The sequence below is a fragment of the Phocoena sinus genome, chromosome 11 (genome assembly GCF_008692025.1).
Source record: "Phocoena sinus isolate mPhoSin1 chromosome 11, mPhoSin1.pri, whole genome shotgun sequence".
Classification (NCBI taxonomy): Eukaryota; Metazoa; Chordata; class Mammalia; order Artiodactyla; family Phocoenidae; genus Phocoena; species Phocoena sinus.
In genome coordinates, this window is record NC_045773.1 from 2028887 (window position 1) to 2044059 (window position 15173).

The following is a 15173-nucleotide window of genomic DNA, read 5'->3' on the forward strand; positions in this document are numbered from 1 at the left end:
CATTGCTAACATTTTCCTGTGCGTTTTACAAATGGGTACAAAATTTTAACAAAGACGGATGCGGTGTACATATTGTCTTAAGTCCTGCCTTTTTCCACTTAAGAAGTTATCATTTTGTTTTATTTTGGAGGAGCTTTTTTTAATCAGTATTTTTTAATTGAAGTATAGTTGATTTACAATGTTTACCGCTGTACACTAAAGTGATTCAGTTATTTGTGTACACATTCTTTTTAAAAATATTCTTTTCCATTATGGTTTATCATAGGATATTGAATATAGTTCCCTGTGCTCTACAGTAGGGCCTTGTTGTTATCCATTCTATATATAATAGCTTACATCTGCTAACCCCAACCTCCCACTCCATCCCTCCCCCAACCGTCTGCCCCTTGGCAACCACCAGTCTGTCCTCTGTGTCTGTGAGTCTGTTTCTGTTTCATAGACAGGTTCATTTGTGTCATATTTTAGATTCCACATATAAGTGACATCGTACGGCATTTGTCGTTCTCTTGCTGACTTACTTCACTTAGTGTGATAATCTCTAGTTGCATCCATGTTGCTGCAAATGGCATTATTTCATTTTTTTATGGCTGAGTAAGATTCCATTGTATATATGTACCACATCATTTTTTTAACATCTTTATTGGCGTATAATTGCTTTACAATGTCGTGTTAGTTTCTGCTGTATAACAACGTGAATCAGCTGTATGTATACATATAGCCCCGTATCCCCTCCCTCTTGAGCCTCCCTCCCACCCTCTCTATCCCACCCCTCTAGGTGGTCACAGAGCACTGAGCCGATCTCCCTGTGCTATGCAACTGCTTCCCACTAGCTATTTTACATTTGGTAGTGTATATATGTCAATGCTACCCTCTTACTTCATCCCAATTTACCCTTCCCCCTCCGCATGTCCTCACGGTACCACATCTTTATCCATTCATCCGTTGATGGACATTTAGGTCGTTTCCATGTCTTGGCTATTGTGAATAGTGCTGCTATGAACATAGGGATGCCTGTATCTTTTTGAATTATAGTTTTGTCTGGATATATGCCCAGGAGTGGGATTGCTGGATTGTATGGTAATTCTATTTTTAGTTTTCTGAGGAACCTCCATACTGTTCTCCATAGTGGCTCCCACCAACAGTGTATGAGGGTTCTCTTTTCTCCACATCCTCTCCAGCATTTGTTATCTGTAAGACATTTTAATGGTGTCCATCCATTCTGACCAATGTGAGGTGGTACCTCGCTGAAGTTTTGATTTGCATTTCTCTAATAATTAGCAGTATTGGGCATCTTTTCATTTGCCTATTGGCCATCTTTATGTCTTCTTCGGAGAAATGTCTATTTAGGTCTTCTGCCCATTTTGGATTGGGTTTTTTTTGTTGTTGTTATTGAATTGTATGAGCTGTTTGTATACTTTAGAAATTAAGCCCTTGATGGTTGCATCATTTCCAGATGTTTTCCCCCATTCTGTAGGTTGTCTTTTCGTTTTATGTATGGTTTCCTTTGCTGTGCAAAAGCTTATAAGTTTGATTAGGTCTCATTTGTTTATTTTTGTTTTTATTTCTATTGCTTTGAGAGACTGACCTAAGAAAACATTGGTACGATTTATATCAGAGAATGTCTTGCCTATGATCTCTTCTAGGAGTTTAACGGTGTCATGTCTTCTGTTTACGTCTTTAAGCCATGTTGAGTTTATTTTTGTGTGTGGTGTGAGGGTGTGTTCTAACTTCATTGATTTGCATGCAGCTGTCCAACTTTCCCATCACCACTTGCTCAAGAGACTGTATTTTTCCCATTGTCTATTCTTGCCTCCTTTGTTGAAGATTAATTGACCATAGGGGTATGGGTTTATTTCTGGGCTGTCTGTTCTGTTCCACGGATCCATATGTCTGTTTTTGTGCCAGTACCGCACTGTTTTGATTCCTGTAGCCTTGTAGTATCACCTGAAGTCTGGGAGGGCTATGCCTCCTGCTTTGTTCTTTTTCTTCAGGATTGCTTTGGCAATTCTGGGTCTTTTATGGTCCCACATGAATTTTAGGATTATTTGTTCTAGTTCTGTGAAAAAGGTCATGGGTAGTTGGACGGGGATCACATTAAATCTGTAGATTGCTTTGGATAGTATGGCCATTTTAACACTATTAATTCTTCCAACCCAAGAGCATGGGATATCTTTCCATTTCTTTGAATCCTCTTCAGTCTCCTTTATTAATGTTTTATAGTCCTCAGTGTATAAGTCTTTTACCTCCTTAGTCAGATTTATTCCTAAATATTTTATTTTTGGGGGTGTGAGTTTAAAAGGGATTGTTGTTTACATTCCCTATCTGATAGTTCATTGTTGATGAAGAAGTTATCTTCTTTTTTTTTAATTTATTAAATTTATTTGTTTTTGGCTGCATTGGGTCTTCGTTGCTGCACGTGGGCTTTCTCTAGCTGCGGCGGCTCTTTGTTGCGGTGCGTGGGCTTCTCATTGTGGTGGCTTCTCTTGTTGCAGAGCATGGGCTCGAGGTGTGTGGGCTCAGTAGTTGTGGCATGCGGGCTCGGTAGTTGTGGCACGTGGGCTCTAGAGCGCAGGCTCAGTAATTGTGGTGCACGGGCTTAGTTGCTCCGTGGCACGTGGGATCTTCCCGGACCAGTTCTCAAACCCGTGTCCCCTGTGTTGGCAGGCGGATTCTCAACCACTGTGCTACCAGGGAAGCCCGAGAAGTTGTTCTTGAAACTCCTGTTTCCTGGGAGCAGAGACACAAGAGGCCAAGGGAATGCGAAGTTCATCACCTGTGAGAACTTGGCAGCTTTCAGCCTCCTGGTCTTGAATGGAGCATCCCAACAAGAGTTAGCATTTTCTTCACTTAAATCTGCTCTGCCCCTTGGTTTCTCAGTACTGTCGGACAAAGACCGTCTGAAGCCCCCCAGGTCATGGCTGACTCCCGCTATGCCCTCAACTCTTGGCCACGCCCCACCCAGCACCTCCTTGGTGTCACTGCCTGTGTGTCGCTCTCTGGAGTTCTCTAGCCTTCAGCTGCCTCTTCTCTCTGCACCCACGTTCATGTTTGTCTCATCCCTCCTGCATTGCTCCCTGACCTTCCTGTATCACCCCTCAGACCCTCGCACTTCACTGCTCCGCAGCTTTTCATGGCTGCCCAGTGCCTTCGGGAACCAAGCCTGACATCTGAGTCCAGCCTCTAAGCCATCGTCAACCTTGCTCCCCAGGCCTCCTTTCTCATCGCTGCTGTCCCCTTCACGCCTGCTCCAGCCCTGGTCCCTGAAAACACTAGGCTTTTCCCCATCGTAGGGCTTGCCTTCGGGCATCAGGGGCTCTTAGCCTCATCTCTTGCTCCACAAATTGTTATGCATCCTTCAGCGCTGCATCCAGTCACATCTCTTTTCTCTCCACATCTTCCTTCAGCATCCGTTACTGCCATTCGTTCGCTCCTTCCCTCTGCTCGTTCTTCCTTCCACACGGGTTGGCTGCTGCTGTGTGCGTGCAAAGCCCCACACTGATAGACGTGAAAGACCCGGAGGGGTGTCGCCTTCTCTGGGGATTGTCCTCACTTTGGTAAAGGATCAGCTCTCTGATCACAGGAGAGTGACTTAATCGTCAATAAAACGGGGCGGTGGTGATGCCTTTCTTAGAGTGCAGCGTGAGCGTCAAGTGCAACAACAGATACCGAGTGCATAGTGACCTAGTTTGGGAGAAGCCGGTTGCCAGTTGAGGTTTGCATTTCCTGGTGTTTTGAAGCAGCTCCCCAGGCAGCAGCTCCAGGAGGGCAGCGGCCTTGCCTCCCTTATCGGTCCAGCACCGGGAGAGTGATTGTCACAGCATGGGTATCAGTGTGTATTTCTGAAATGGCTTTTTTTTTTTTTTTTTTTTTTTTTGCGGTACGCGGGCCTCTCACTGCTGTGGCCTCTCCCGCTGCGGAGCCCAGGCTACGGACGCGCAGGCTCAGTGGCCGTGGCTCACGGGCCCAGCCGCTCCACGGCATGTGGGATCTTCCCGGGCCGGGGCACAAACCCGTGTCCCCTGCATCGGCAGGCCGACTCTCAACCACTGCGCCACCAGGGAGGCCCCAGTGTGTATTTCTGATTGAGTCCATGATGCTTTCTTCTCCTGCATTCTAGAGGAGGTGAAACATTTGGTTTTAAGTCAGAGAAGATCGTCTGACAAGGGCATTCACGTCAAAGAGAAGCTGCATCAGGACCACACACCAGGGAAGCCAGAAAAAGCAAGAAAATGCTTAAGGTCTGGACATGGTGAGTGGAGACCCCGGCAGGGAAGGTGGTTGGTTGGCGTAGCCGGAGTGCCACATGTGCACTGGCGTCCGCCCCGCGCGTGCGGTGGCTGTGCTGCGCCCCTTCACCCTCCGAAGCGGGTGCGGCTCTCCCTGCACGACTCTTTCATCGTGGATTCTTGCCATTTCATTTTTGTGACTTACCAAAAAAAAAAAAAAAAAACCTTTCCTAGCCGTAGAAGTTAGGTACATCTTTTTTTGTTTGTTTTTTAGAATATTCAGTGAATATGCTGGCTTGGCCAAAAAGTTCGTTTGGGTATTTTCCGTAAGATGTTACAAAAGTATACAAGAAGCAGGGAAAATAATCTATCGTTTTGTCTCCAGGGACAAACATAATATTTTGGTTATCATGTTATGGCAACTCCCTTGTTTTTGTGCTAAGATTTTTTTTTTTTTTTACATGGATGAGGTTATTCTGGACACATAATTTTCTGTTCTGAGATTACTACATCACATGCACCGTCCTGTTTCCTTAAGAACTTTCCGTAAACTTCGTCTGTGGTTACTTTGTAACATTTCCTCTGCTGGCGGCACTGTAGTGTGCTTAGCTATTCCCTGTTGGTGGGAACTTATGAATCTTGGGGGGTGTTTTCTGTATTCTCTACGGTGCTGAAGTGGACGGTTGAACAGATGATAGACTTTTCTTCTTTTTTGTTCTCTGGGGGGTTAGATAAGGACCTAGAGGCCTTCTCTGGCCTCCATTTGTCCAGAGTAACCATAGTTATTCTGTGTATTCATTCATTACTCACGTATTATTGACAGACCTTTTTACTGAATGCTTGGGGACTGTTGCCCAGGGGCTGGCATTGCGTGTGCCTTAGTGAACTCGTATAGAACAGGAGGTTTGGAGACGCTGGCTAACATTACTGGCTTCTCACCCAGCAGAAAAGGCAACTCTTCCCAAGACCACCGAGGACGATGAAGAGCTGCTCAGGATGGAAGATCTTGACACAGTACAGTAAGGGTGGCCCTGTGTTATTTTGGGGTGTGGGAGTGGAACCCCCTCTTGTACTTGCCCCACAGATTCTCACCCAGAGTCATGTCGATTCTTGGTAACTTCAGTTATGTTCGATCTCACGCAGTCCAGCTGAGATGAACGGAACGGAGAGAGGCATGCTGTGCCTTTGAGCGTGTGTTGTGCATCGGGCCCCGTGCTTTTGCGTGCGTTACTGTATCGCATTTAATCATCAGCGTTACCACTCAGTGGGGTGTTATCACCATCTCCATTTTCTCCATAAAGTGACTGAGAGGTTACGTGATTTTTACAAAGTTATAAAACTAGAATTCTTGGTCATCTTGAGAGTGTTGGTAAGGCCAGGATCCCAACCCCCACCTTCAGATGACTGAGTCCACAGCCTTTGCTGTTGGAAGTGTGGTTGCTCTTGGGGCCTCCTGTAGCCTAATGAGGGTCCAGCAAAGGAGGCTTCTCAGATGCTGTGGGGAGTCAGGGGGAATGGAGGCCCAGCTGGTGGCTTGACGGGATAGGATGGGAAGAACCAGAGAACAAGCCACTTTTTTCAAAAATTTTATTGAATTATAGTTGATTTACAATGTTGTGTTAATTTCTTCTGTACAGCAACGTGACTCAGAACATGTTTTGAAGTGTTGATTAAAAAATTTTTTTGCAGGAATTTACAGATTAATTTGGGGAGAATTGACTCGCCCCCAGAATATATATATATATATATATATATATATATATATATATATATATATATATAAAAACATCTTTATTGGAATATAATTGCTTTATAATGGTGTTTTAGTTTCTGCTTTATAACAAAGTGAATCAGTTATACATATACATATATCCCCATATCTCTTCCCTCTTGCGTCTCCCTCCCTCCCACCCTCCCTATGCCACCCCTCTAGGTGGTCAGAAATCACCGAGCTGATCTCCCTGTGCTATGCGGCTGCTTCCCACTAGCTATCTGTTTTACGTTTGGTAGTGTATATATGTCCATGCCACTCTCTCACTTGGTCCCAGCTTCCCCTTCCCCCTCTCTGTGTCCTCAAGTCCATTCTCTAGTAGGTCTGTGTCTTTATTCCCGTCCTGCCCCTAGGTTCTTCATAAACATTTTTTTTTTAGATTCCGTATATATGTTAGCATATGGTATTTGTTTTTCTCTTTCCGACTCACTTCACTCTGTATGACAGAATCCAGGTCCGTCCACCTCATTACAAATAACTCAGTTTCGTTTCTTTTTATGGCTGAGTAACATTCCATCGTATATATGTGCCACATCCTCTTCATCCATTCATCTGTCGATGGACACTTAGGTTGCTTCCATGTCCTGGCTATTGTAAATAGTGCTGCAATGAACACTGTAGTACATAACTCTTTCTGTGTTTTTGTTTTTTGTTTTTTTTTTTTTGCTGTACACGGGCCTCTCACTGTTGTGGCCTCTCCTGTTGCGGAGCACAGGCTCAGTGGACATGGCTCACGGGCCCAGCCGCTCCGCGGCATGTGGGATCTTCCCGGACCGGGGCACAAAACCGCGTCCCCTGCATTGGCAGGCGGGCTCTCAACCACTGCGCCACCAGGGAAGCCCCTTTGTTTTTTTTCTAATGTCTGTGTGGATAGTGTTAATAATCCAATAGTACTATTATCATCAACAACAGATTTTTAAAAATTTTTGAATTTTATTTTATTTTATTTAATTAATTAATTTATTTTTTGCGGTATGCGGGCCACTCACTGTTGTGGCCTCTCCGGTTGTGGAGCACATCCTCCAGGCGTGCAGGCTCAGCGGCTGTGGCTCATGGGCCCAGCCGCTCTGTGGCATGTGGGATCCTCCCGGACCGGGGCACGAACCCGTGTCCCCTGAATCGGCAGATGGACTCTCAACCACTGCGCCACCAGGGAAGCCCTATTTTATTTTTTTATACAGCAGGTTCTTATTAGTCATCAATTTTATACACACCAGTGTATACATGTCAATCCCAATCGTCCAGTTCATCACACCACCCCCCAGCCCCCGCCACTTTCCCCCATTGGAGTCCATACGTTTGTTCTCTACATCTGTGTCTCAATTTCTGCCCTGCAAACCGGTGCATCTGTACCATTTTTCTAGGTTCCACATATACACGTTAATATACGATATTTGTTTTTCTCTTTCTGGCTTACTTCACTCTGTATGACAATCTCTAGATCCATCCACATCTCAAAATATGACCCAATTTCATTCCTTTTTATGGCTGAGTAATATTCCATGGTATATATGTACCACATCTTCTTTATCCATTCGTCTGTTGGTGGGCATTTAGGTTGCTTCCATGACCTGGCTATTGTAAATAGTGCTGCAGTGAGCACTGGGGTGCATGTGTCTTTTTTATTTTTTTATTCTTGGAGGGGATTTTTTTTTATTCAAACAGAAACTCACAAAAATTATAATCATCCTCATCAGTTCACTCAGTCCCATGTAATTAATTTCTTTTTCATTCTTGATCTTTTGTTAGCACTTTTATGAATTCATCAGTTTTCCATTAGAGCTCTGAAAATGCTTCTTCGTTCAGTTCAGCAGTACGGTCAGTTACCAGAAACCTGTACTTGTCAGAGTCTTTTCCATGAATTCCTTGAAGATGAAACCCTTTTATAGGAACATTTTTGCAAAAGCATCAGAGTACACCCAGAACTGTCTGTAAATGAAAAAAGACTTAAAAATGTCCACAGTTAAAGATTTGATGAAAGTTCATAATAATGCAATTGACAAGGAAATTTAGTTATTTCTGAGATACACATTTTAAAGTAATAACTAGAATTATGACTTACAACATTATACCAGAACATATAAGATTTTTAGAAATTTCATGTAATGTCTGAAACATTTATGTTAACATATTTCCATACAAATAACCCAAAGAAAGTTTAGTGTTAGTTTGTTGTTTTTTTATACTGCAGGTTCTTATTAGTCATCAATTTTATACACATCAGTGTATACATGTCAGTCCCAATCGCCCAATTCAGCACACCACCATCCCCACCCCACCGCGGTTTTCCTCCATTGGTGTCCATACGTTTGTTCTCTACATCTGTGTCTCAACTTCTGCCCTGCAAACCAGTTCATCTGTACCATTTTTCTAGGTTCCACATACGTGTGTTAACATACGATATTTCTTTTTCACTTTCAGACTTACTTCATTCTGTATGACAGTCTTTAGATCCATCCATGTCTCAACAAGTGACTCAATTTCGTTCCTTTTTATGGCTGCGTAATATTCCATTGTATATATGTACCACATCTTCTTTATCCGTTCGTCTGTCGGTGGGCATTTAGGTTGCTTCCATGACCTGGCTATTGTAAATAGTGCTGCAGTGAACATTGGGGTGCATGGGTCTTTTTCAATTATGGTTTTCTATGGGTATCTGCCCAGTAGTGGGATTGCTGGATCATATGGTAATTCTATTTTTAGTTTTATAAGGAACCTCCATACTGTTCTCCATAGTGGCTGTATCAATTTACATTCCCACCAACAGTGCAAGAGGGTTCCCTTTTCTCCACAGCCTCTCCAGCATTTGTTGTTTGTAGATTTTCTGATGATGCCCATTGTAACTGGTGAGAGGTGATACCTCATTGTAGTTTTGATTTGCATTTCTCTAATAATTAGTGATGTTGAGCAGCTTTTCATGTGATTCTGTATGTCTTCTTTGGAGAAATGTCTGTTTAGGTCTTCTGCCCATTTTTGGATTGGGTTGTTTGTTTCTTTAATATTGAGCTGAATTAGCTGTTTATATATTTTAGAGATTAATCGTTTGTCCGTTGACTTGTTTGCAAATAGTTTTTCCCATTCTGAGGGTTGTCTTTTCGTCTTGTTTGTAGTTTCCTTTGCTGTGCAAAAGCTTTGAAGTTTCATTAGGTCCCATTTGTTTATTTTTGTTTTTATTTCCATTACTCTAGGAGGTGGATCAAAAAAGATCTTGCTGTGATTTATGTCAAAGAGTGTTCTTCCTATGTTTTCCTCTAAGAGTTTTATAGTGTTCGGTCTTACATTTAGGTTTTGAATCCATCTGGAGTTTATTTTTGTGTATGGTGTTAGGGAGTGTTCTAATTTCATTCTTTTACATCTAGCTGTCCAGATTTCCCAGCACTGCTTATTGAAGAGACTGTCTTTTCTCCATTGTGTATCCTTGCCTCCTTTGTCATAGATTAGTTGACCATAGGTGTGTGGGTTTATCTCTGGGCTTTCTATCTTGTTCCATTGGTCTATGTTTCTGTTTTTGTGCCAGTACCATATTGTCTTGATTACTGTAGCTTTGTAGTATAGTCTGAAGTCAGGGAGTCTGATTCCTCCAGCTCCGTTTATTTCCCTCAAGACTGCTTTGGCTCTTCAGGGTCTTTTGTGTCTCCATACAAATTTTAAGATGATTTGTTCTAGTTCCGTAAAAAATGCCATTTGTAATTTGATAGGGATTGCATTGAATCCGTAGATTGCTTTGGGTAGTATAGTCATTTTCACAATATTGATTCTTCCAATCCAAGAACATGGTATATCTCTTCATCTGTTGGTATCACCTTTAATTTCTTTCATCAGTGTCTTATAGTTTTCTGCATACAGGTCTTTTGTCTCCCTAGGTAGGTTTATTCCTAGGTATTTTATTCTTTTAGTTGCGATGGTAAATGGGACTGTTTCCATAATTTCTCTTTCAGATTTTCCATCATTAGTGTATAGGAATGCAAGAGATTTCTGTGCATTAATTTTGTATCCTGCCACTTTACCAAATTCATTGATTAGCTCTAGTAGTTTTCTGGTGGCATTTCTAGGATTCTCTATGTATAGTATCATGTCATCTGCAAGCAGTGACAGTTTTACTTCTTCTTTTCCAATTTGTATTCCTCTTATTTCTTTTTCTTCTCTGATTGCCATGGCTAGGACTTCCAAAACTATGTTGAATAATAGTGGTGAGAGTGGACATCCTTGTCTTGTTTCTGATCTTAGAGGAAATGTTTTCAGTTTTTCACCATTAAGAATGATGTTTGCTGTGGGTTTGTTGTATACGGCCTTTATTATGTTGATGTAGGTTCCCTCTATGCCCACTTTCTGGAGAGTTTTTATCATAAATGGGTGTTGAATTTTGTCAAAAGCTTTTTCTGCATCTATTGAGATGATCATATGCTTTTTATTCTTCAGTTTGTTAATATGGTGTATCACATTGATTGATTTGCATATATTGAAGAATCCTTGCATCCCTGAGATAAATCCCACTTGATCATGGTGTATGATCCTTTTAATGTGTTGTTGGATTCTGTTTGGTAGTATTTCGTTGAGGATTTTTGCATCTATATTCATCAGTGATATTGGTCTGTAATTTTCTTGTTTTGTAGTGTCTTTGTCTGGTTTTAGTATCACGGTGATGGTGGCCTCATAGAATGAGTTTGAGAGTGTTCCTTCCTCTGTAATTTTTTGGAAGAGTTTGAGAAGGATGAGTGTTAGCTCTTCTCTAAATGTTTGCTAGAATTCACCTGTGAAGCCATCTGGTCCTGGACTTTTGTTTGTTGGAAGATTTTAAATCACAGTTTCAATTTCATTACTTGTGATTGGTCTGTTCATATTTTCTGTTTCTTCCTGGATCAGTCTTGGAAGGTTATCCCTTTCTAAGAATTTGTCCATTTCTTCCAGGTTGTCCATTTTCTTGGCATAGAGTTGCTTGTGGTAGTCTCTTAGGATGCTTTGTATTTCTGCAGTGTCTGTTGTAACTTCTCCTTTTTCATTTCTAATTTTATAGATTTGAGTCCTCTCCCTCTTTTTCTTGATGAATCTGGCTAATGGTTTATCAATTTTGTTTATCCTCTCAAAGAACCGGATTTTAGTTTTATTGATCTTTGCTATTGTTTTCTTTGTTTCAATTTCATTTATTTCTGCTCTGGTCTTTATGATTTCTTTCCTTCTGCTAACTTTGGGTTTTGTTTGTTCTTCTTTCTCTAGTTCCTTTAGGTGTAAGGTTAGATTGTTTACTTGAGATGTTTCTTGTTTCTTGAGGTGGGCTTGTATAGCTATAAACTTCCCTCTTAGAACTGCTTTTGCTGCATTCCGTAGGTTTTGGATCGTCGTGTTTTCATTGTCATTTGTCTCTCGGTATTTTTTGATTTCCTCTTTGATTTCCTCAGTGATCTCTTGGTTATTTAGTAATGTATTGTTTAGCCTCCATGTGTTGGTGTTTTTTACGGTATTTTTCCCTGTAATTCATTTCTAATCTCATAGTGTTGTGGTCAGAAAAGATGCTTGATATAATTTCAATTTTCTTAAATTTCCTGTGGCTGGGTTTGTGACCCAAGATGTGATCTATGCTGGAGAATGTTCCGTGCGCACTGGAGAAGAAAGTGTAATCTGCTGTATTTGGATGGAATGTCCTATGAATATCAATTAAATCTATCTGGTCTATTGTGTCATTTAAAGCTTCTGTTTCCTTATTTATTTTCATTTTGGATGATCTGTCCATTGGTGTAAGTGAGGTGTTAAAGTCCCCTACTATTATTGTGTTACTGTCGATTTCCTCTTTTATAGCTGTTAGCAGTTGCCTTATGTATTGAGGTGCTTCTGTGTTGGGTGCATATATGTTTATAATTGTTATATGTTCTTCTTGGATTGTTCCTTTGATCATTATGTAGTGTCCTTCCTTGTCTCTTGTAACATTCTTTATTTTAGAGTCTATTTTATCTGATATAAGTATACTTTCTTTTGATTTCCATTTGCATGGAATATCCTTTTCCATCCCCTCACTTTCAGTCTGTATGTGTCCCTTCGTCTGAAGTGGGTCTCTTGTAGACAGCATATATATGGGTCTTGTTTTTGTATCCATTCAGCAAGCCTGTGTGTTTTGTTTGGAGCATTTAATCCATTCACGTTTAAGGTAATTATCGATATGTATGTTCCTATGACCATTTTTTAAATTGTTTTGGGTTTGTTTTTGTAGGTCCTTTTCTTCTCTTGTGTTTCCTATTTAGAGAAGTTCCTTTAGCATTTGGAGCTGGTTTGGTGCTGCTGAATTCTCTGAGCTTCTGCTTGTAAAGCTTTTGATTTCTCCCTCGAATCTGAATGAGATCCTTGCTGGGTAGAGTAATCCTGGTTGTAGGTTCTTCGCTTTCATCACTTTAAGTATACCATGCCACTCCCTTCTGGCTTGTAGAGTTTCTGCTGAGAAATCAGCTGTTAACCTTGTGGGAGTTCCCTTGTATGTTATTTGTCATTTTTCCCTTGCTGCTTTCAGTAATTTTTCTTTGTCTTTAATTTTTGCCAGTTTGATTACTATGTGTCTCGGCATGCTTCTCCTTGGGTTTATCCTGTATGGGACCCTCTGTGCTTCCTGGACTTGGGTGACTATTTCCTTTCCCAGGTTAGGGAAGTTTTCGACTATAATCTCTTCAAATATTTTCTCTGGTCCTTTCTCTCTCTCTCCTTCTTCTGGGACCCTTATAATGCGAATGTTGTTGCATTTAGTGTTGTCCCAGAGGTCTCTCAGGCTGTCTTCATTTCTTTTCATTCCTTTTTCTTTAGTTTGTTCTGCAGCAGTGAATTTCACTCTTCTGTCTTCCAGGTCACTTATCCATTCTTCTGCCTCACTTATTCTGCTATTGATTCCTTCTAGTGTAGTTTTCATTTCAGTTTTTGTATTGTTCAGCTCTGTTTGTTTGTTCTTTAATGCTTCTAGGTCTTTGTTCAACATTTCTTGCATCTTCTCGATCTCTGCCTCCATTCTCTTTCCGAGGTCCTGGATCATCTTCACTATCATGATTCTGAATTCTTTTTCTGGAAGGTTGCCTATCTGCACTTCATTTATTTGTTTTCCTGGGGTTTTATCTTGTTCCTTCATCTGGCACATAGCCCTCTGCCTTTTCACCTTGTCTGTCTTTCTGTGAATGTGGTTTTTGTTCCACGGGCTGCAGGATTGTAGTTCTTCTTGCTTCTGCTGTCAGCCCTCTGGTGGATCAGGCTATCTAAGAGGCTTGTGCAAGTTTCCTGATCGGAGGGACTGGTACATGACTCTTTTTGACTTATGGTTTTCTCAGGGTAGTGAATTGACATTTTTACATTTCGTAGTTCTCCCATCCATGATCATGGTGTATCTTTTCACCTAATTCAGCTCCTCCTTTAGGACTTTTAATAGGGTTGATTTTTTTTCTTCGTATAGTTGTTGTGGATAATTCCTGTAAAAGAATTCCTAAATATTTTAGAGTTTCCGTTGCTTTTTATAAAATGTATTATTTTTTCCATCATAAATGATAATGCAAGTTTGTCGGCAGACTGGCAGCCTCAGCATGACTGGGAGCTTGTTAGAAATGGGAATCTTAGGGACACCCCAGGCTTGCTGAACCACAGTCTGCATGTTATTCAGTGATTCGTACGCATGTTGAAATTTGAGAAGCCGTGGGTTCGAGGAATGCAGTGTTATATTTTTAAAAGTCTGCTTACATGCAGTCCAGTAAATAGATTACTAGATCTGGTCCCTGATTTTTCTCACTTTCATTTATTTTTCTCTTTGTGAATTTTCTAGATGTGGTACTTCAAGACCAGTTATTGCTTTGGGAGGGGCAACCACGACAGAGATGGAGGAGTTAATTGAGAGGCCGTCATTTAGCAGCTTAACAAACTTGTTGGAAAAGCAAACATTTCAAAGTAAGTTAGGATGGCACTTTGGAAACTTATAGTATAAGTAGACCTGGAAAAGAATTATGAAATATTTCAAATTCAGGATACTTCAATAAGATTCAAATATTATTCAAAAGTAAAAACTACTACATGCAATTTTAACTTACCCGGTCCATCTCACCTCATCCATCCATCCTATCCCATGCCATCCCATGCCATCCCATGCCATCCCATGCCATCCCATCCCATCCCATCCCTTCCCATCCCATGCCATCCCATGCCATGCCATCCCATCCCATCCCATCCCATCCTTTCCCACTCTACCAGTATTTCTGTGCTCCTGGTCCATGGTGTTGTGTGTATGGGAAACATGAAAATCTCTAATATTGACCAGAGGCTTCCAGATAAATAATTATACTTCTATGTGATAGATGCTGTGTAGGGTGGGTATGTGGGATGTGGGGGTGGAGAGACTCTCTTTGGAAGATGAGAAGCGATTTGCTTCTTACGGTGGAATGAGGGAAATGGCACTCCTGAAAGCAGGTGATCTGAGTGTCTGACTCCCAGCAAGGACCCTCGGGTCCCTGAATCTACCTCCTCGTTCTTGGCCTAGATCTCCTCAGCAGTGTTCCAGCAAGCGGTTGTGTTTCCAGTATGAGGTGGAAAATTCTAGAGCCGGGGCACTTGCTTCCCGTTTCCCATTCGTTGAGCTGTAACTGCTGCAGATCGTTTCCTTAACCCTCAGTCAGTCTGCTTTTCCTGGTTCTAGTCCAACCCTGAAGCTTCTGGAGTCAGGCTCCGCACTGGTCGTGGGAGATGTAGGGGAGTAATGTCAGTCCTGTTTTTCACGCCCTAAAAGACTAGGAACACCTTAAAACTCCTTCCGAGTTTTCTCTTTCCAGGTTAAGCCTCAGTGCTTTTTAATGTCCTTTAAGCATTTTAATGAGGTTTTCAAGCCATGCTTTTTCTTTTGAAGTAGAGAAAAGTACACAGAAAAATGTACAACGATGTACCCACAATTTAGCTATTAATATTTTGCCATGTTTCCTTTATTTCTTTCTTGTTCCTTTTTTCTTTTCTTTCTTTCTTTTCTGTTTTTTTTTAAAGAAATAAGAGGCTACAGGTAAAGTTTACACGCCCTTGGCTTCCCGTGCTTTTGAGAAGCGTACAGCCACCCTCGCCCAGAAATCGGTGTAACCCCCCCTGCCCCCCTCTTTCTCACACGTTCACACAACATTGTAGTGATTTTTTCTTTCTTTTTTTCTTGCAGTACGCGGGCCTCTCACCGTTGTGGCCTCTCC

The 15173-nt window shown here is 41.6% G+C and overlaps 1 protein-coding gene across 2 annotated transcripts in view; it reads left to right on the forward strand.

Annotated features, from left to right (window-relative positions):
• CFAP92 (cilia and flagella associated protein 92 (putative)) overlaps nt 1–15173 on the forward strand; it is an 83771-nt gene that overhangs the window by 24613 nt on the left and 43985 nt on the right. For both annotated transcript variants that reach the window (XM_032648373.1, XM_032648372.1), the window contains 3 exons: nt 4118–4249; nt 5170–5245; nt 13778–13899. In XM_032648373.1, the coding sequence (XP_032504264.1) occupies nt 4118–4249; nt 5170–5245; nt 13778–13899 (330 nt within the window). The remainder of the gene's footprint in view (nt 1–4117; nt 4250–5169; nt 5246–13777; nt 13900–15173) is intronic.